Source organism: Haliotis rubra, unplaced genomic scaffold (assembly GCF_003918875.1).
Source record: "Haliotis rubra isolate DU_JTF1 unplaced genomic scaffold, ASM391887v1 Scf399, whole genome shotgun sequence".
Taxonomy (NCBI): domain Eukaryota; kingdom Metazoa; phylum Mollusca; class Gastropoda; order Lepetellida; family Haliotidae; genus Haliotis; species Haliotis rubra.
The window spans coordinates 735,008-757,904 of NW_025767078.1; the positions used below are offsets into that span (position 1 = coordinate 735,008).

The following is a 22,897-nucleotide window of genomic DNA, read 5'->3' on the forward strand; positions in this document are numbered from 1 at the left end:
TCTATTAATTACCTATTGTGTTCAAACAATCGTCAAAATATGTAACAAAAGTGTTGATAACATGATTTTACACAATCGCACAAGTGAAAAATCGACTTTACCTGAAAATGTTGATTTTGATGAGATTTCTTACAAGGATTAAAAACGCATCGCCACAACGCAACAAAAATCACCTTCCAGTTGAAATTGTGCAGCAAAGAGCATGCACTGTCTGGCTATAAAATCCAGATTACTTGCGGAAATCGGCATTCGTTTTGAAGGAGTTTCAAGGTGAATTCACTACGCCACGTCTTGATACTGCGACACGGAACATCGCCATTGAAAGAATGCACGCTGGAGATTACCAATCTTCTGTTGCCAGGCGTCTGAATGCTAGTCTGAGCACGATATGACGGCTTGCAGCTCGTTACAACCAATCAGGTATAACAAATGACCGTCCCCGTTTAGGCAGACCTATTTTTTCAATTCAATTCAATTCAAAGTTTATTCTCATAGGAGTCATATACATGACATAGAGAAAAACAAATACATGTGCAAAACAATGAAACAAATACATACTACATTAACGGAGCGTACGCAAGCCCCATTTCACAAAAAGAGCAAGTTTAACAAGTATTGGTTTTGTATGTGATAGACATAAGTGAAATATATTTGTCCACAGTGGGATGTTTACAATAATATAGAGGGAGATATTTGTTTCGTATTTCGTTTAACTCATTGCATTCTAATATAAAGTGAAATTCATCCCCAATTTTACTCTTGCATGATGTACACAATCTATTTTCTTTATCAATTTTATGCCATCTACCAGTTTCAATAGGGAGTCTGTGGTTACAAGTTCTAAGTTTTGTAGTATAAATACGTAAATCTAGAGGAAGTTGCAACAAATAAGTTTCAATATAAAGATTATCCTTAAACATATTGTAATATAGGCCTTTCGATGATTGTGATTTACTTTCTCTCAAGTTTGTAGAAACTGATCAACGAGTACAGTTTTAACATTATTTACCAGCCAATGGGTACTCTGAAATTCATGTAATTGCCAAATGTAGCTAAAGCCTGTATTCTCTAAGACAGATTTTACTTCCGCTATTAGCGGATATTTAGCATTGCCTGAGAATTGTGCAAATTGAACATTAATTTATACATTACTTTTGATAGTTTACCATGAGATAATAATAATTTACACCAATATGATAACATTCTCAATTTGATAGAAATACTAAGTGGATATCTTCCAAGTTCACCATAAACCATAAAGTCTGGGGTTGTTTTTACCTTCAATATGTATTTACAAAATTTCAAATGAATACGTCCTAATTGAATAGTGTTTTCGTAGCCCCACACCTCAGCACCATACAATAAAATAGGCTTAACAAGTTGATCAAAAAGTTTAAGTTGGCAGTCGACCGGTATATCTAACAAGCGAATTTTTCTAAATATAGCAAACATTGCACGAGAAGATTGGTCAGAGAGCCGTTTAATGGCTTTTACAAAAGCGACCAGTGCTTGTGAATAGTACACCAAGATAAACATAATGTTTTTCTACCTCTAAAACAGTATTCTGCAGAAGAAATAATGTACTAAGTTTACTGCTTCTTTTGGAAAAATCGAAACTTTAGTTTTAGAAATGTTTACTGTTAGTTTCCGTCGTGTACAGTAAGCATCAAAAGTTTCCAAACAAAGTTTCAAATCAGAAGGAGATTCAGATAAAAGTACTGTATAATCAGCATAAAGAATTACCAGTAGCTTAATGAATATACCAATTTCTTTTTAGTGCATAAGCATTTACAAATTCAAACCAATTACGTTATTTGAAAGAAAATATTCCAAATCATTTTAAATAAAGAGCAAACAGAAATGGAGATAAATTTTCGCCTTGTCTAACACCCGTATTACAAGGAAAGAATTGGGTTGTACTGCCATTATGAGAAACACATGATTTTATATGCTGATACATATTTTTATAACATTAAAACATTTCCAGTAATACCATTATCAACCATTTTCCGCCAAAGGCCACAGCGCCACACAGTATCAAAGGCTTTACTAAAATCAACAAATACGCAGTATAATTTCTTATTTTGATTAAGGTATATATCAATCAATGCCTTTAAGATATAAATGTTATCAATGGTGGAGTAGTTTTTTTCCTGAAGCCCGCTTGCGCAGAGCTTATGACACCAACGCTGTCAGAGTAGGCTTGGAGCCGTTTACTTAATATGGATGTGAATAGTTTACCCAAGCAGCTTAAAAGTGACACCCCGATAATTATCCGGGTCCCCAACACACCCTTTGTTTTGTAAATAGGCTTAATTATACCTAGAAGCCAGGACTCAGGCATTACACCACCATCAAGAACTAAATTAAATAGCTTTACATATACAGGTAACATAACGTCAATAGATGACTTAATATACTCATTCACTATATTATCCAACCCACAAGCTTTGTTGCTTTTCAGACAATGGACAGCAGAAAGAATTTCCTTATCTGTAATCACCGAATCTAAAATCTCGTTATGTAACACACCTTCATGAAAACAAATATCACAATCAACCTTGCAGGCTTGTCCTGCGATCAAATCTGTGAAATTATTAAATAGCCTCTTGCTTGTCAATACCTAATGCTTTTCAGTGCGATTATCAAATGACTTTAAAATGACCTCGAGTCACCACTGCAGCCCAAGATCGGTACATCCGGTACTACATGATGGTACTGCCACGGGTGAGAGCCCAGCAGCTAGTGTGCCTGGACGTCGGATGATATCCGGTCAAACTGTACGGAACAGGTTGAGAGAGATTGATCTGAGAGCCAGGAGACCCGACGTCGGGACAAGTCAATACATTGATTATACAAGAGTCTCGTTTCCTGCTGACTGGGTTTCGTCTTATTACGCAACTTCGTACAATAACCAGTCCTGAATTTTGAGAGACCAATTCATTCAACTGGATACATAAATATTAATCAGTATTATTTGATACATCTGAGCACTAGTGTATGTTGCAACACTACGCTCCTTCTAATCCTTTGCAAACGATTCGTGCAGCGTGCTCTTGTCGTACAGCGGGCTCTGACAAACGGAAACCTGGAAATCGTGGAAATCTCAAAACGAGGCTCTGCCGCTAGAAAAGTTTGGCGGTCTGGTACGGACTTGATATTATATCAATCACATTGTGCATTACAAAACTGCATTGAATAAGCGCAAAAACACGTAACACGTGTAACCAATGAGCCAGATGAATTCGTGAATCATTGTTCGACCTCATCAAACAGGGCAGTCTGTGACGTCTTAGTTAACGCCATGCTGCCTACACCTCGCCATAAAATATAGAAATACGATGTTATTAAAGTTTAAAATTAAAATTACTTGTAAATACCACTTCCTTATGAAACAAGGAATTGACTTCAGTGTAACCATAGTTGTATGTGTGCGTCTTTTACTTTCACACGAGAAAATCTCTGATCGGCTGAAAATAGGTCATTGTCTGAATAGGTTAATGAGACTAATGTTCTGCGGTTTGCCGTGCTACGTCGTCACAATCGCGCTCATCGTCTCCGTTATCTAAAATTATCCACTTGGTTGTATAGACATTTCCTTCTTCTAAACTGATGTAAAAAATTCATGCTCTAAAGTCTATTTGTGGACGAGTTATTCATGTTTGAAAATACAACATTTTCGCAACAGATTTCTGGTCTATGCGTTTCTTTTGGGGATAGTATACTTTTAGTCAAGTCCATAAATTCATTGTGCGTAGTAAGCCATTCAATTAATGTATAATATGTCTTGCCTCTGTTAATTGTCCATTACATGTATGTTTTCGATGTAATTCTGTCAAGAGCGGGCTTTAATAAGTTGAATAACGTGTGCGCAATCTCTTCTCAATACTGAATAAAATATGTTCAAACAAACATTGAAATCGCAACAAAAGCCTATATACAAAGGAACTGAATAGCTGGGGCCTTGTTAGCTACGAATAGACTTGTTGGTTTACTGCTGGGTCGAGTCAAGATAGTACAATCACTTGTCGTCATGGAGATACCATCAACAGTCTCGTAAGTCTTACCTACTGACAGCGTAGCCCATTTTACCTGTGACTTCCCCACATGGGTACAATGTGTGAAGCTCATTTCTGGTGTCCCCTGCCGTGATGTTGCTGGAATATTGCTAAAAGCGGTGGAAAACCTTACTAACTCACTCATTCGTTAGGTAACTGGGATTCGCCAGATACCGTCGGTTCATTCGGTTCATTCCCTTGTTCGCCCCGTCAACATCACACCGAGCTCGTCTGTGTTGCTTAAGTGGTAGCGTTGAGGCCCCGATTTCTCGAAACAAAGTTAAGTCTGAGTTTTGACTTAGGTTAGAGCTTTTACTCAAATTTGAGAAAACGCATTTCCCAGAATGAACTGAAATCGATATTAAACTCAAACATTGTAGACAATTTGAGTTTGGTGAATAGAATACTTAAGTTGATTGGGATTTTGTATTTTAAAAACGCAGCTGAGTTAAAATTAGAATTTGAGTAAAAAAGTTTGTTTCGAGATATCGGGGTCACTGTAGACTTTCCTCCCAGCGAAACAAATGGAATACTATCAAAATCGACGTTAAATCCAACTCACTCACTCACCCACGACAGGATAGGAAAGGAAGCACGACATACAAAACCGTACACCTGGAAAACTGATCAACACAGTTTTCAAATATTAGGAAAAAACCAAGGGCGTTGTCATAATGTCTTTTCTTATTGTTATGGTAATGCTGAGCCAGCCTCTGCGTGGTGAACAGAGATGCTTCAGGAATGTGGTTTGACGGGTTGGAGCTGAGAAGGGTTGCTGTTTACTCGGCAGGTTCATAACAGATAACATAAAGAAAGGATCGATAAACTTATATCGACATACACACATTGTTTCTGTGAAGCGAAGAAGATCCAGGCCCTTCTGCAAGCCATGCTTGTTAGAGACGGTCATTGGGATCTCGTGATCAGGGTCTCGAGCCACAAAGCGTTCGTAGCGCTACGACATGCGTAAGCCTACGGTAAACTCGAGTTACGACAGGTCGTAACGTTACGAACACTTTGTGGATCGGGACCCGGGCTCGTTGACTTGATTTGATGAGAGAGGCATACTAACATGATCGTAGATCGATCTACGTATTTGGGAAACGACGACACGTTACTCAGGGCGATACCCACTATGCCCATCACTGGATTGTCTGGTCCAGACTATTTTTTCCAAGAGCTTTCGTCACAAAAAAAACACCCATTGATATTTTCTTGTTTGCACTCTCAGCATGACCCAAACTGACCCAAAATGACCTAGGACACCCCCAACCGCCGCACTCAGCAATATTCCAGCTATATGACGACGGTCCGGACCAGACAATCCAGTGATCAACGGCATGAGCATCGATCTACACAATTGGAATACGATGACATGTGTCAACCAAGTCAGCGAACCTGAGCACCCGATCCCGTCAGTCACCTCTTACGACAAGCATGGTTTGGTGAAGACCAATTCTAACCCGGATCTTCACGTGTATAAAATGAAGGCAAATCAGTGATAAAACTAGCATACCTTTACGATTGATTTGAAAAATGACGTATCGATTCGTTCATACATGTCAAGAATGATGCCACAATAACGGAGTGTAGGCGGCACAGTTGCAGAAGATGTCGCAAGTCGATGCCATTCATCCATCAATAGTTAGCTGTTCGGTATCGATCGATGTTTTGTTACAGAGACGGCCAAAGGGAAGTTAAAGTTGATAAGTGCGTATCTAGGGTAAACAGGAAGTTGGAGACATGTCGACAAGGTGCGTAATTGAAGCAACGGCGAGGTAGAACAGAAAATACCTGCTCTGACCTTGTTCAATCAACCATAACACAACAAACCTTGAGGTTAACAGTGGAGTAACGATCGCCTTGTCCACATGTCCACATGTCCACATCGTCCTTGCAACAGGATATTTTGCAACGATTACCATGATTCATGGAAGGTTTGAAAGTCTGGATATATTTACAAGTACATACTGACATTGTGAGAGTATTTATATCTTGTCGACGACGGTTGCTGACGTAGCAGGTACGTTGTGTGTATTACAAAGTGTTATCTGTGTGTAGTGTGTCGCGTTTGTGCTGTAGATTTGCATGCGTGCATGTATGTATATATAAGTGTTGTTGTGTGCATGTAGGGTGGGGTCGGGTGGGGAGCTGTGGTGGTAGGTTACGCTCGGTTGGAAGTCGTTGGGCTGGGCAGGGTGTGTGAGAGATAGAGAGAGTGCAGGTTAGGTGAGAGCCGCTGAACGCTTAAGAACAATACCATCAGTGTGTGTATAGATTAAAGTACAGGTATAAACATACCCGTATGTATGCCTTCGTGTTCATATATGCCTGTATGAATGCCTTCGTGTATGTGTACACCTGTGTGTAGCAGCAAATCCTTCTATTTACCAGCCTAGTGAGACAGGCATACCTGTAGATTGAATAATATCCCAAGGGTCTGTACATATCGAACCACGACCTAGTTATTGGCGCACGCACTGACCCGACGTGCACAAGCGTGTACACAAACTCCTCGGCAGCACAGTGACTAGAATCTCATTCATAGTATTTGTTAACATTAACAACAAGCGAAACGCCCATGACAGGTGTTTGTTCTCAAGAGCTTTTGACAATGTATATATGCTTTTCTCGGTTGTTTTGCATTAGCCAAATACTAAGCAAACACAAGGAACCATATCCTTTACCTTCCGCCCAGCCCTCGTGGTTGTGCGAAGCTGAACTACTAAGTGGAGCAAGTCTAGACTGTCCAGACGGAGGCTCCTATTCAGCTTAAATCTGACTGCTTGAAAATGATATAATTTCTTTCGAGACAAAGCGTCCGTCTATGTTCCTCTTAGTGAGTGAGTTTGGTTTTACGCCGCTTTAGCAATAGTCCAACAATATCTCGGCGGGGAACACCATAAATAGGCTTCACACATTGTACCCATGCGGGCAATCGAACCCGGGTCCTCGGTGTGACGAATGAATGCTTTAACCACTAGGCTACCCCACCGCCGCCACTGAGAGCAGAGTGCCGTGCAGATGACAGTGTGGATAAGGGACTTGAAGTGAAATGGATTTTTAATGTCGCGTCCAAAATTACTGTCAGATTATGATATTATTCATATTATATATTTCTTAAACCGTAGTGACAGACTGACTGACTGACTGAGTTTGGTTTTACGCCACTTTTAGCACATGAGGTTACATGATATGCGTTCTTAATATCACAAGATTATTGCTACCCACCGCCCCTATTGTGAAAGAACAATATGACAATAGAATGTCTTTTAGAAAGTGGTCAACGGTAACATATGTGTTAGTTAGGATTGCGCTTTCTCTTTAAAAACAGATTATAGTACTTTTTGTAGGTGAGGGTCCCCACCGGGATTCACTCGTGAAGATCTGGGTTAGAATTGATCTTCACTAACCCATGCTTGTCGTAAGAGACGACTAACGGGATCGGGTGGCAAGGCTCCCAGTTACGTAGATTGATGCTCATGCTGTTGATCACTGGATTGTCTGATCCAGACTCGAATATTTACAGACTGTCGCCATATAGCTGGAATAATGTTGAGTGCGCAACCAACCAACCAACCAACTCCACCGGGATTCGAACCCACGCTCTCAAAGTGAGACACTAGACAGAATCAGCCACCTAATCAACATAGGTTGCGGGTTCCACAGAAATGGAGTCTGATAACAGGTGGTGTAGATCAAGTACCTTATGTATCTCTCTGACAAGTTTAAATTGGCACGGCTCCCATGGAGGAAAGCTATGAATATATTATGCTTATAGGAAGGGGTCAAGCGTTGTATACAACTTTGTATGTTGTATTTGGATTCATCACGAGGCTATTTTAACAAAAGCGAAATATTGCATTATGAAATAGAAGATTGTGAAATAGTCTCGCTGTTATTTTCCAACAGCGAGACAATACACATGTACTTATTTCCCCAAGGAAAACAGAACACTAAAATTAGAGACTGAAGAAACTCCATGTTTATTTTCCAGATGTGAGATATTAGATACAAGCGAGTTTCACATGGTATTGCTTTTCAGAAAGAAGCATCAGGGTTCGGTATTATTACATTTTATTTTCAGGCAGTCAGACTCAGGGGAAATAGAATAAAACACTCACTTAGAAATTATGTTTGAAAAGTAGTGTATGTCTTGTTCTATATATTATGTATAAACACCATCATCATCAGCAACAACAACGGCAACAACAGTGATAATGATAATAATAATTATAATGTTATTAACAGACCGCCTCCGTGGTGTAGTGGTTAGAGCGTCCACCAGGAGAGCGGAAGGTCGCGGGTTCGATCCCCGACCACGTCATACCAAAAGACGTTACATAAGGTACTTGTTGGTCCCTGCCTGACGCTCGGCATTAATGGGTACAACAAGGACTGGTCGGCTCGGAGTCAGTATAATGTGTCTGAGTGGGGTATTCATGCTTCACTGCGGCATGGTATCTCAGTGAGCTAGCACTATAAAACCAGCTTCAGTCTGGGCTAGTACAAGCAGCCACACATACACATACACACGCATGCACTTCGTCATATGAGCGAAATATTCTCAAGCACGACGTAAAACCCAGTTTCACCTCACCTCATGTCATTAACAATATCCCAGTGATCTGTAATTTCTCAACCACGAATGACAAGTTGTCATAGTACCAATTAAATATGCAATGTGTACACTATCACTTTTATATACTTATTAATCTACATGATAACTATATGAGCTCCGTGTGTGTTTTTAATGAGTGATGTTGTATGAGTCACGTTTCATGTATTTGTTGTCAAAGTACATGTGACACATAAATACAATTTGTATTTCTTCTTTTATAAGGGTTATGCGTGCATTTTGGGTGTCAAACGCACATTTGGCGAAATACCAATATAATTGTCAGGAATTGTCTAATTTTGAAAAAGGTTCAATAACACGTATTTCTTCTTTAATGACCAGAATCAATTATTGAAAAGAAACCCCGGACATTCTTGTGCGTATGAAGTCATAAATCATGTATATATAATTCCAAATAGATTTGACAACTCTCTCGTAATACCACTAACACAGATAGACAGACCGCGGAATCTTAAAAATGTCATAATATCCGTCGATCTCTCTCGTTACTGTATGCAACCTCATAGTTTACTTGTACAGACATTTCAAAGATGACACTCCATTAAGTTCAATTTACACACTGGGTCTTAAAAACTGCTTTGATGGCAAGGCAACAGAAGAGGAAAAACATGATTTCTACCCCCACTCACATAGACGAGTTGCAACTGATACCATGGTATTATTGAGTTACTTAGGCATGCATTGACTTGACAACCCTGATGCTATATACATGCCACTTCATCTATTTCAGCTTCAAGTACAGAGGTTGACCACAGATCGATACTGTTAAACAAGAATCATGGGTTGTAAGTACAACGTTCTTATCTAAATCAAGGGGGCGGTGGCCTAGTGGTCAAAGAGTTCGCTCGTCACGCCGAAAACCCGGGTTAGATTCCCCATATGGGTACAATATGTGAAGCCCATTTCTGGTGTTCCCCACCTTGATATTGCTGGGATATTGCTAAAAGCGGCGTAAAACTCAACTCACTCACTCACCCACTAAATTACCTGCAAGAATATTTAAAACGTGTTTATACAGGTATTGTTAGCATAAAGTATGTGGCATGTAATATCATCAGCAATAGTATGTCAATTTCGGGTAAATATGTACCCATGAGACACGACCTGCAGCACTTTGACGTCGGGTCCTCTCTTACCCCCACGCCCTCCCCTTAGTATGAGAACACACCCTATTTTGTACATATTCTTCAAAGCCTATTATTCCCTAATATGTATGTTTCAGCTATCTTCGATTCGTGTAATACGGTCTCTGAAAAATGCGGAAAAGGTACGCCTTGACTCTAATCACCGACGTTTTCACAAAGTATACTTCGGAATAATAATGAATTTGGATTTTATACGAATTTGCATATTATTTCACAATAATTATTATACATAATTTTCTCCAATCGGAATCAAGATATGTATAATCAGTAATATTCAAAATCAATATACTTATTTTATTATTCATCTCATATTATACTTTTATAATTTTTTCAAATTGTTTTCAGGAGGCTCAGTCATTTGCAACGTCATAGGTACTATACTTCCAATCGCCATGATATCAGTGGGTAAGTGTGAGGTGTTTCGTGTGCCGACCGCATCGTTGGCACCGATCCAATTACTGCGTCAGGATCGGACCTTTTCTATTCGAATTTTGTTTGTTTTTCAACCGCGTTTAGAGTATCTGTCCCTCTTTCATCGGTAGTGATCAAGGTAATGGGTACACATCGATTAACACGTGACAAATACAATAAGCATTTGCGCATTACGCACTTTACTTAGGGACTGAGGGCGCATTAGGTTATTATGCCTGATAATGTATATTATTTTATTCTTTTATATTGATCTGAACAAATATTGGACTTAAAGCTATAAACGTTATGAATCAGACATCTGGAAAGACAAGTAGAAAAGTATAGATCTCATTTTATTCAACATTCCATCATTCATAACAAATGATGCAAATGTACTATGTCCAGAACTATATTTATAATCATGAGAACCTGATTAAAACCAAAGACGTGTCTGCTTTGACAGATTCGTGCATTCAGTACAATCGGTTAATTATAAGTTTAATTGAGGTAGAAGACTAATTTGTTTTGAGAGAACACACACACACACACACACACACACACACACACACGTACACGTACGCACACACAAATTAGAGAGGTTGAGCAGCGCTGCGTGTACATGTACGCCTACGTGTGATCGGGGGTATTCCCCTAAATACCTGTGTATTACGTCATCACTATTTGCTGACCTGTCATCCTACAAGTTCCCGCGGTCGCCTACTTCGAAGGATACACGTAAGTGAAAACTTGTGAGCTTGTTTTAAACAAAACAGCTGAATAGACTGTTGTATCGTTAAGATAGTGTGTTAAAATAAGTATCAAGGTATCATCCAGTAATAAATTAGTGACCAGTTTCTGTGAAATATAACGCGGGTTTTTGCAGTATTCTAGACTCGAGATTTAACCTATCGCTAAAGGCAGGTCATCATTAGAATCGTTAATATTAATTATTTATCATTATAGTATGCTCCAGACATGTGTCTTTATGAATAATTTCGTATTTCAGTATGGCACAACGCAAAAGCAAGTCAGGTTTTCTGAAAAAGACGATGTCAAATTGCCGAGGGAAGTGTTGGCTGCCAACCCGTTCAAAGACAAGGGAAAATGGCAAACAGCAGCAGACAACTTGACAAGTACACGGTCAGACTTCAAAGTCGATGCTAGGCGAGTTAGGAGAGGACGCACTTGATGTTAGACCAATTCAAAAGAAAACTGCGGAAGATTTGAAAAGGTAATAAATAATATTTAACATCAGATTCTAATCATCATATGCATTTAATCTATAGCCTTTATTATAGGCTATACAATTTGAATTATAACGTAGATCGGTTAAAATCCGCCGCTAATATAACAAAACAGCCCAAATCTATTTACATATATTAATATTATTTCTTTTTAAATCTACGCATCAACGCAATACATTTTGAAAAATGCAAAAGAAGCTGTTGTAAAACGAGTGCTGCATGTTTTCACAAGGACACTTATGATGAAAACTTTTACATTAAATTTGAAATTACTAATTAATTCATGTTAAATTAAATAGGAAATCTTAGAGTAATCCTTTTCGATATTTAAAGTTTAGTACATCATTACAATATCACACCTGTGATAAGAATTTTTGTTTTCCAGCTCTGGCAACACTGAAGAATATGATGAAAAGATTTCTGTCTTGGACGAAATAACAGAACTCAAGAAGGAAGAGGATAGGAATCGTGCGGAGGAAAAGTCTTAAAAAATTGCGATTGAGAATAAAGGGAAAGAAATCAGAAAGAGGGTTATGGAGGGTATGAGTAAAGGTTAGTGCATCTTTCCTGAATATTAAAAAAGTAAAATCTGAAACATCTGATTTAAGGTACAATTATGCAAAGTAACAATGGTTTATCGATGTTTTGTTCTTTCTTGGACATGTATGGTCTTAAATATGTATTTGTGTTCTCTAAATCCAGATCACTCGGATGAGACAGCCCCTACTAGAGGAGAAGAAGTAGTAAAGCATACTAGACTACCTAAATACTAAGTCAGAGGAGGCAGAGCTGAGAAGACAAGAACTGGATGTGAGGAATGAGGAACTGAAACTTGAGAGAGAAAGATTTGAGCAGGCGTAAAACCATACTCACTCACTCTACATGAAAGCACAGGTCTCAAAGAGTTATAATCTAGTTTAGGTGTGTATGTATTCTTGAATTGATGGTGGATCTTGCTGAAGGAAAGAGCTAGTTTTACTTCCATACAGGCAAGTGTGGCAGTTTGTAAGGATAGCAGCAACTTTGTTGTATTTACCAACTGGCTGCAAATACAGGTTTGGGTTCTTCTTGAAATCTAGAAATGCAAATAGTGTGAGCAATTTGCCAAAAGTCCACTCTCAACACAGACTGACAGCTGACCTCTTGTTGAATGGGAAGCTTGATAAGCTGTTATCGCGTCCCCTCTGTATGGCGCTATTATGTAAGGTGAAATTGGATACGCTGGGTCACTATATACACAAAACACATCATTGTTTCGAGTTGCCATATTCTCTGACATTTCCTTTTCAACCTCGCTTTCTCTCAACCTACCAGCATCATGGCGTCGGCCTTCAATGGGGCCATAAAAATTGGCTATCATTCCATTGGGTGTTACTATACTCTGGTACTTGAAACCATGTACACGTTTATGTCCATTGAAAACTAGTTTTTTTGGTTTTGTTGAGGCCTGTATATCGGTCGCACAGTACCATCAATATACCCCCAGCAGTTAGTGAGAGGTGAAACTTGGTACTCAATGGATCGAGACATATCTTCTACATGACCATATGATATCCAAGGTTTGTCCAGATTGTCTAGTAAATCACTGTGCATGTCATAAATGTAACTTAAAACAGTATTAAAATGTGCGACAATTCTGAAGTCGATCTGCCAAAAAAAGTGCTTCAAGTCTTCAAGCCGATTTGGGTAAGAGAGTCTTCTAGGGAGAATGCACAGACCACCAATGCCTGAACAAGTTGTACGATTCGAGCAGTAGAATAGGTCAGGTAGCAGTAGGGTTTCTTTAAGTGTGAATAAATCTTCTCTAGTAAATCTGAAGCACTTACGGCACTGATCGTCATTGAGTTCATGTCATTTGATATATCTGTCGGACAAAGTATCATCTTCTTTCAAAGCAGAAAGAAACAAAAGACCATCGTTATCTTCCACGGCAGCCAAAAGATTTATATTTGCCACCAGTACTAACATATGTAGCAGTGCTTTTATTTTTAGTGCTAAATCAAATCACAATTCATTTCATCATGTTTCATAAATATCATTAAATGTTAAATGTTCATTTGTTCCATGTTGTCCGAGTCTCTGCCGTTGAATGCCGCCTCTGTACATCTTCACCTTTTCCTTCTGTTTCATGTAGCCTTGTCAACAAGGATTTCCATTCACTTCTTCTCTATTCTTAGCCAGGTAACCCATTCTTTCGGATTTTCCCTTTTCTATTAATAGGTCACATCAAAGATTTCCTTTGATGTGCTACCTACTCTCTAATTGGCTATTGTGTCCGCTGACCTTACTTCCTTTGGCCACCTGTTTTCCACCTCACTCTACTTGCTGTTGCTTGTAGCCGTGTTCGGCTCTGGTCTGCTGCTCAAGACGACACAAGGCAATGGTGATGAAATGAATTTTATTCAATGAAGAATGAAGCTGTTGCTGAGGTCAAACCTGAGAAGGAAAGAATGTTTCCAGCTCAGCAACAGCAAGTGGAGTCATAAAAATTAAAATCAAGTAAATAATTTTAACAAATTTTAACAATAGTTTTAAATATCACAGTAAATATATTATCAATTTAACTACCAGGATAAGGTTATTGCACTTTTGAACAAAAATGAAAGCACGTGGTTTCAGCCATGTTTATAATTTACATTAATTGTAAACTAATATATTTAACTAAATTTATATAATTATCAATTAAATATTACTTTTAATGTTATACTATTATTATTGCAATAACATTTTGCACCTTTTTATAGGGATTTATAAAGTAAAGAGGCAGATGGAAACAGATTAGAAAAATGGCCAAACCTGAGAAGGGAATGAATGTTTCCAGCTCAGCAACAGCAAGTAGGTGAGGATGAAAACAGGTGGCCAAAGGAAGTAAGGTCAGAGGACACAATAGTCAATTCGAAAGTAGGTAGCACATCAAAGGAAATCTTTGATGTGACCTATTAATAGAAAAGGGAAAATCCCAAAGAATGGGTTACCTGACTAAGAATAGAGAAGAAGTGAATGGAAATCCTTATTGACAAGGCTACATGAAACAGAAGGAAAAGGTGAAGATGTACAGAGGCGGCATTCAACGGCAAGACTCGGACAACATGGAACAAATCAACATTTAACATTTAATGATATTTATGAAACATGATGAAATGAATTGTGATTTGATTTAGCACTAAAAATAAAAGCACTGCTACACATAGTTCACACGATTGTAACCGTGTTACAGACTTGTTTAAGTCGGAACATTTGACCAATCCAAAGTCGTTTTACATATACCAGCACATGTACCGGTACACGTAAGATTTACTCACGGCCACTGAAGTTTCGTAGCGTGTACACGGATGTGTACGTTTAAGCTTACGCGTAGGCGTACATGTACACGTAGCGCTGCTCCACCTCTCTCTCAACACACAAACAAAACACATTATAAGCAAACAGTCACACACAAAACAAAACAAGCCACACACAAAACAAAAACACGCAAACATACACAAACAAACAGACAACAAACGCACACGCACACACACAAAACACAAACAAATTAATCACACACAACAAACGCACACACAAAACAAACAAACGCACACACAAACAAACAATCGACACACAACAAACAAACAAAACAAACAATCGACACACACAAACAAAACACAAACAATCCACACGCACAAACAAAACGAACAATTACCACACACAACAAACACACAAATTACGCATACGCAGACACACAAGAAGGTTTTATGCTCACTGGAGAGCGGAAGGTCGCGGGTTCGATCCCCGGCCGCGTCATACCAAAAGACGTTAAAATATGGCACTTGTTGGTCCCTGTCTGGCGCTCGGCATTAATGGGTACAACAAGGACTGGTCGTCTCGGAGTCAGTATAATGTGTCTGAGTGGGGTATTCATGCTTCACTGCGGCATGGTATCTCAGTGGGCTAGCACTATAAAACCAGCTTCAGTCTGGGCTATTACAAGCAGCCGCACATACACATACACACGCATGCACGTCGTCATATGAGCGAAATATTCTCAAGCACGACGTTAAACCCAATTTCACGTCACTTTTTATGCTTACTTCAGGCTTTCTTTCCCGGGACCTATGCGCCCATGGCCTGTATAGAACCGCAATTACCCGTCGTGATATTGCTGCAACAAATAATGTTAATTAATTCCAGGAGCCATCCACATAGACGATTGCCCTGCTCAAAAGTACATCTGTATCTACCTGATCGTAGCTGGAGCCTTCGCTATCCTCGTAACTGGAGTGCGCTATCTGGAGAGTATGTGCTGCAGCAGCAACTCAGGAACCCCTCCCTTGCCTATTCTAGTTGTCAATGGCGTCCTTGGTCTCTTCCTGCTTTCCTGGTTTATTGCAGGTAAAAATGAAGATGTTACAAACAGTAAACATCCTACAAAATTAATTAAATGTATTTCATGTGTTACTAAATACAGGGATAGACCCGCAGCCATGTTTAAGATCATTTGTCGATTTATCGATAGAGATGAATCAAGCTTTTGACTGTCATTAAGAAGTTGACAGAGGATAAAGACATGAAGTTACTATGACAACACTTTGTAATAGATTGTTTGTCTGACCTGCAAATATACTACTCATACTTTGATACAGATCACAAAAATTCACAACTTTACTTAAACGTAGATTTACAATATGAAATTGTATACATTCAAAACTGGATAAATAATAATATGGTAACCCCTCTTTAGGCAGACAGCCCTTTTATTCTAACATTATGCACTTCTTACATGAGTAACCATAAAAATGGTTTTCATGGCACCAATCAACCATTTTGCAAATCATGGAACTAGTCATTGGCAAATAAACAACACCTGTCAATAGCAGGTATGGGATCCACAAGATGCAATGACATACTGAAACCTAGGACCATGCTTACGATAAGCTTAGATGATTAAACCAAAATTGACCCCACATGATAGTTTTCTATTGAATCCATGATTTGATCCTTAGCAAAGTGTGAATAATATAGTTGCATCTCTTGGACTAATAGATTGGAATACAATAAACATGTGAAGACACGTTGAGCTGAGTGGGCTACCAAAAGGATAAATGTGTGTTGGGAGGCAAGTGTCAATACACTGGTAATTGTTCATCATACAGTTTACCGTATAGATCTCATTACTGTTAATAACTGAGGCGGTGGGTTAGCCTAGTGGTTCAAGCGTTCGCTCGTCACGCCGAATACCCGGGTTCGAATCCCCACATGGGTACAATATGTGAAACCCATTTCTGGTGTTCCCCGCCATGATATTGCTGGAATATTGCTAAAAGCGTCATAAAACTAGATCAATCAATAATAACTGGCGTGTTTCTTACAATCCCGTTTCTGCAGCCCCAATCCCCTCATCCAGCGGTTGATGCAGTGATTCAATTTCAGGCAATGTGTGGGTCTACGGCCTCTACGGCAAGTACAACCCAACAGACAAAACTGCCGACAACTACTGTAAAGAACTCGTTTACGTGTTTGCATTCTGGATCATCACGACAGGCTACATCCTGCTCGGAGTTTATGTCCTCCTGGTATGCTTTGTTGCCTGCTGCTGCAGGCGACGTTAGTCGACCACACCATTGTGAGGTATTTGACTTGTACCATGAAAAGGCATGACGGTTAAAATATTTGAAACACTTTGTTAAATATACTGCATGAAGACATGCCCCATGGCTACAACGCCGTCGGAACTCGAACCAGTTCAATTTCATACATGAGAAATTGTAGTATGTGGGATATGGTTTATGTGTTTGTGAAAGCAGGTTTCATACTTGCAAGGGTATGCTGCTATTTCCAGATTAGAGGCACGCAACCCTCTTCTAAGGGTGAATTTAGTCCATGTGTTACGTTAGGACTTCTGGCTGGATGGCTATTTTTATTGTGTTCCTGGAAAAGCAATAAATTATTTATTTATTATTTATTACCACATCTCATTGTAAAGAACTGTTGGATTACTTTACTGTCCCTACCTACAGATATCCTGGTACTCTAAACCAAAAACAGAATATTGTTTATACATAATATGAAAACTAAAAGCCACGATAACATATAAAGGATGGATACATCGCTTTATAAATGCTCATCATTATTATATTATACTCACTCACTAATATCCATAATTGATTCGATTATCCACATGGGTACAATGTGTGAAGCCCATTTCTGGTGTCACCCGCCGCGATATTGCTGGAATATTGCTAAAAGCGGCGTAAGACCAAACTCACTCACTCACTCAGTGATACATAGACTGACGCTTTGTCTCGAAAGAAATATCATTTTCAAGCAGCCACATTTAAGCTGACCAGGAGCCTCAGCCTGGACATCTAGACTTGCTCCATTTAGGACACACAACAATGAGGGCCGGGCGGAAGGTAAACTCACCATAATTGACTTTAAGCTTCAAGGATATTACATACACTACCAAGTAACTCAAGAAGTGGTCAAATGAGGTTTAGAATAGTTTTGCATTTTCTTGTGTGTCTGGCTATGTTTAAGCATGAATGTGTCATGTTTACATCGCAAAAGTGTTTTCTTGTGCTTATTGTTGCATATTTGTACATCATCATTTGTCATTTATAAAGCCCTTTTTCCACTTCGGACATTAAATAGTATTTGATAGTATTGCATATGTCGTGTTTAATTTCGTCTTTGATATTTTGGTTTTGTATACGTGTTTATTTTTTGAATGAAATGTATATTTTAGTGCACTTCTTTTGTGTTCTCTGTAATAATGTTTTCTCAAAATAATTACAATTTGACACAAAGTTACGAAGCTATGGAGTTGAATTGATGCACAGGATAGAGTCAGAGGAAATAATTTTGTTGGATGAGAAAGGGGCGCATCCAAGAGCGCAACGAATAATTACAATTCATCTTACAACACTTCAATTCATTCAATTGATTGTGACGACATAGCCGTAACACGTGACAGGAAGAACATATGTACATCTTTATGATAAGAAAAACACATGCTTTATGAAAATTGCGATAGAAGTTATGGCTTGAATGTTTTTTTGTATTGAGAACAGATAGACTTTTGTAATTGATACTATGTAAATATTTTGTTCGGAGATCAGCATACCTTTCACATACAAATCACACATGGTACTCATCTTCGAGTACTCCTAGATTAGAACTTGTGCATACAGCAGTGTTTTCATTAGTACATTTGTTTTGTCTCAGTAGATTTACTTTAAACGAATGCAATGCAATACATAGTTTACAGAATGCACGAATCAAGGTCTTATCACTTACTGCTGTAAGGTATAGTTCAGGCTGTAATAATGATTTGAAAGTCGAGTAATTCTTTAAAAATGTGGATGTGCAAAGTGAGTCATGCCAGACCTGGGAATATATATCACGGACTCTTTGTGTAAAAGTACTGATCAACATTTGGATGTTTCCTGCATCTTACAACAATGTACAAGTGACAGACACAGGTTAAGATATGTACAACAAAAGTTAACTGAGAAACGTTTTGTTTGAGAGATATAGATATGTACATATTTGAAACCATTCTGATTTTCAGTGATTGAGAGACCTGCATTGCAATGTAACATAAGATTAATATCAATCGGGGTTCTATTTTTAACAATATTTTCTAAAGATTTTAACAGTTTATGTCTTTGAATAGTATACAATGGACATTCAAGGAAGTATTGAAAAACATTCTCACATCCATGGCCACATTGACATGATGCGTCATTTTTACATATATTCTAAATAAATCATAATTAAGTGTACTTATATAAGTGTCATATATGTTAATATAGTGTGCGGAACATTTAACTTCCTTATTCGACATGAATACTATTTAGGTGCTCGTTTTTCTTTCACGTGATATACGATTTAAATGATGCAACAGAGTCGCAATTTCTAATAGCTAACGGAATATCATTCCACATTTTAACTGCTGATTAAATAAAAGATGAAGTTGAGTACCTCAGTCTTGTACATTGTTGGCTAAAATTATCGGAGTTTCTTAACACATAACTTGTCCGGTTGCAAACTACAGTTAATCCTGAAGAAAAACTGGCGCAAGACCTTATTGAATTTTATAAAATAATGTTAATTTGCATTTTAGGCTAGGGTGAGGCTGTAATGGCTTTTGTGCAAGGAAGTTAAGAGTACATCACATTGATATTTGCAAACAAACTGAGAACCTTTTATCACGATGGATATATGTAATTGAATTGGTTCCTAATGGGTAAAGATCTAGAACTCAAAGTTCTTGCCACCAAGGGTACTCTCTTAAGAGGACGCTCACAAGGTTCGAGTTTTCTATTGTTTTAAGGATAGTTGCATTAACAAACTCAACAAAAGTACGACCATCCTCTTTTAGCAGACTTTACCTTGTCAGGAACCAATTCTGATCAGAACTCTTATCAATAGGTAAGGCACAATGTAACGTCCTGAGTATTTCCCCGAAATACACTGTGTCTGATTTCCAAGTTGAAACTAAAGGTTAACCGGACATCAGCCCAAATGGGAACTCTTTGTAAATCCAACCTACAGCAAAGTAAAGTGATGATAAATTAAAACAATTCACTACAAAGGTATTGCAATGGTAGTACAAAGTCCAAAGAAGTATAATACAAAAACAGTGATGATAACAATGAAGACAGACATGGTACAATTCACCTCACTACAACAATGGTCAAGTTTCAAGCCTAGGCTGGGTATCCAGGATAAGATTTATCTCCATACAATTGCTGGTCTTCTTGTAACTGGATATGTAATGGGAATAAGAGGCAAATGTAAGCTTATCTTATATACCTTAGAAGGAAAATCCAGAAATTCTCCGACTCCTTGGGCAAAAATATAGTGGAATGGTCTGTAGGGTTGTAGTACATTCTAGAACTCGGTCTCAGTTGAGCAGATGTGGAGTAGACCACGGACTCTCACTATATTTGGTACTATGTATAGCGCTTGGAACATTGTTACACAGTGAATTTCACTAGCACATATCAATGCATACATATTGTTACATTTGTATTATATTTGTAAATGGGTCTGAGCTTAGTTCAATAAAACCTATTGATCCTGATTGACACAGACACTTCTGCTAGATCGACATCATCTACATCAAGCTGTGCTTGAAAACACTGACGGATTTGGGGATCGAAAGGTTGATGCACCACGGCCTTGGTTGATTGCGAGTCTTTATAGATTGACCAGAAATTATTGAGAATTTTAGGAATATGTTTAATTGGATTTCTAGTATAAACAACCTTGACCAGCTATTAAGTGCTTGGTTTCATTCAAGAGAGACAACTCCGTTAATCCTTTTTCATTAGTTTGTGAAGAGTAATCACCCTCTGTTTACTTGCTAGCAGACGACATTTTCAGTGATCCTCAGTATGGATGATTTAGAGAAGAAGAAGTTGATTTTAGAGTATTATAACAAGGACATCAGATCAGCTAAATGATTTCAAGTAGAACAGGCATCCCTTTGTCCACAATTCACCTGTCTTTCAATCTGGAGTTATGGTCTGCTAATATTCACATTTAATACGTGAGTAATGAGTGAATTTTTTTTTACAAATTACAATCTTAAACTCTCCATAATTTCTGGTTGTACTGTACTTCCAGAATTGACCGCAAGGGTGTGTCCTTTACAAAGTGTCACGTCCACAGAACCTCTGTATCCATTAGTAAACACATTTACAGTTACTACTCTTTTGTACCCGTGTAGATCCGGGCTAGAAATGGTCTTCAGTAAACCATGCTTGTCGTAAAGGGCAACTAACGGGATCGGGTGACAACGATGTCACGGAACTTCTATATCCATTAGTACACACCTCTGGATTTAGACATCAAGCATGCGTCCTTTACAACAATGTCACATCTTCGAATCTTATATATCCATTAGAACACACCTCTGGATTTAGACATCAAGGGCGTGTTCTTTTACAACAATGTCACATCTTCGGATCTTTGATATCCATAAATATACACATCTACATTTACCTCTTGTTTGATTGTGCCTTTTAAAAGAAAGACTTCATGGATGGCCTGTCTTAAAAACGTCCCGCCTCTGAATTTCTTTTAATTGTGAATGGGATAAATCTTAAAGTAAGGAACGATCAAACGCCAAGAATTTACAACAAAGATTTAAAATTTGGTCATCTCTATTGGCACAACCCCGTTGCCAAAGCTCTCAGTTACCGAGCGTTCGTAAAATCTTCCAATGCAGGTCACCCTCGGAAAATATTTCAATCGGTCAATTGCAAATTGAAACTGATTAACGGATAAAAAAACATTCGGGGTTTTTCTGAGGTATTTGCTATTCACCGTACACCGGCTAGTAGTATTCTTTTCTCCACCTCGTGGAATTGTTATAACAGTGATCATTTTGGCCACTACCGGTGGACATAGCCATTTTTAATGTGTTTGTATCATTATATGTGCATTATAATGTCCCACAGTGGTGCCGTGTGGTCCTGTGCATAGAGCTCAGGACACAAATCAGTTGAAGTTTGACACCGTTGAGCGCGGAGAGGTCCTTGGATGGGTGACCGTGTTTGGCAGCTTGATTCCTGAGAGTTTCTAGGACTTCAGTTCTGCCCCATAACGAAGCACATGTGATACATGTGGTCTCCCCTTAGGCAAGAGAGTTTGTTCAAATTTGTCTCTGTTCATCCAGCAGAAAATGGGTACCCGGTGAAATAAGTCATGAGACTATTAACCTTCTAGCGCCTAGTAGATAGAGCTTCACTTGTCAGTGATATGCAGGCTCTGAAGGAACAGGTCAGTGTTTGTGTGCCACAATTAACAGATCTAAAACAAGAGAATATGGTTCTAAAAGAAGCTTTAATCGATCAAAGATGTCGTTCGATGAGGGACAACTTGATTTTCAATAACATTCCCGAAACTGAACCTGAGGCCACTGAGGCCACCAGGAAACTGCCAGCTATGCTCGGCAGACTATAAGTGCCTGCCTCATCATCTGTTGCATGAATGCCCTGACCAGCGTGTTTGCGACAACCGAGAGACTCTGTGGCTCTCCATTTTGGACACGTTTGGCGTAGACGTGTATGTCATGTTGGACTCCATGGAACTGGATGAACAAACAAGAACTCTGCTTGGGGGACACTCCTTCGATATTGAGGACTGTGGGACTATTCTTCCTCTCCAGTGGACTCATTTGTCGTAACATTTAACTAACTCTTCTCTACTGTTCAATTGTAAATCCCCAAGTTTGGAGGAGCTAAGGACACTCACTCACTCACTCATTTAGATCTAGATGCCGAAACAATGAGCTTCAAACGAGTACACAGGATAGGCAAGTCCCCGCCCACCCAGGTACCTAGGCGACACAGCCCGACGCCGATCCCTGATAGCAAAGTTTGTTTTTACGAGGGAAAAGAATTCTGTCAAGGC

General features: G+C 38.8%; 1 protein-coding gene across 1 annotated transcript; it reads left to right on the forward strand.

Annotated features, from left to right (window-relative positions):
* Positions 1-5,957: 5,957 nt before the first annotated feature.
* Positions 5,958-18,218, forward strand: LOC124287027 (transmembrane protein 272-like). The gene is made up of 6 exons (XM_046723485.1): positions 5,958-6,081; positions 9,428-9,482; positions 9,920-9,964; positions 10,188-10,247; positions 15,665-15,865; positions 16,904-18,218. Exons 2-6 carry the CDS (start codon positions 9,476-9,478, stop codon positions 17,080-17,082), a joined length of 492 nt encoding a protein of 163 aa, XP_046579441.1. The 5' UTR covers positions 5,958-6,081; positions 9,428-9,475; the 3' UTR covers positions 17,083-18,218.
* Positions 18,219-22,897: the final 4,679 nt, after the last annotated feature.

Bases quoted from the DNA above. Each gene is read 5' to 3' on its own strand.
- LOC124287027 (XM_046723485.1), top strand. The intron at 10,248-15,664 runs GTAAGTGTGAGG...AATTAATTCCAG, and splicing joins AATCGCCATGATATCAGTGG to GAGCCATCCACATAGACGAT. The intron at 15,866-16,903 runs GTAAAAATGAAG...ATTCAATTTCAG, and splicing joins GCTTTCCTGGTTTATTGCAG to GCAATGTGTGGGTCTACGGC.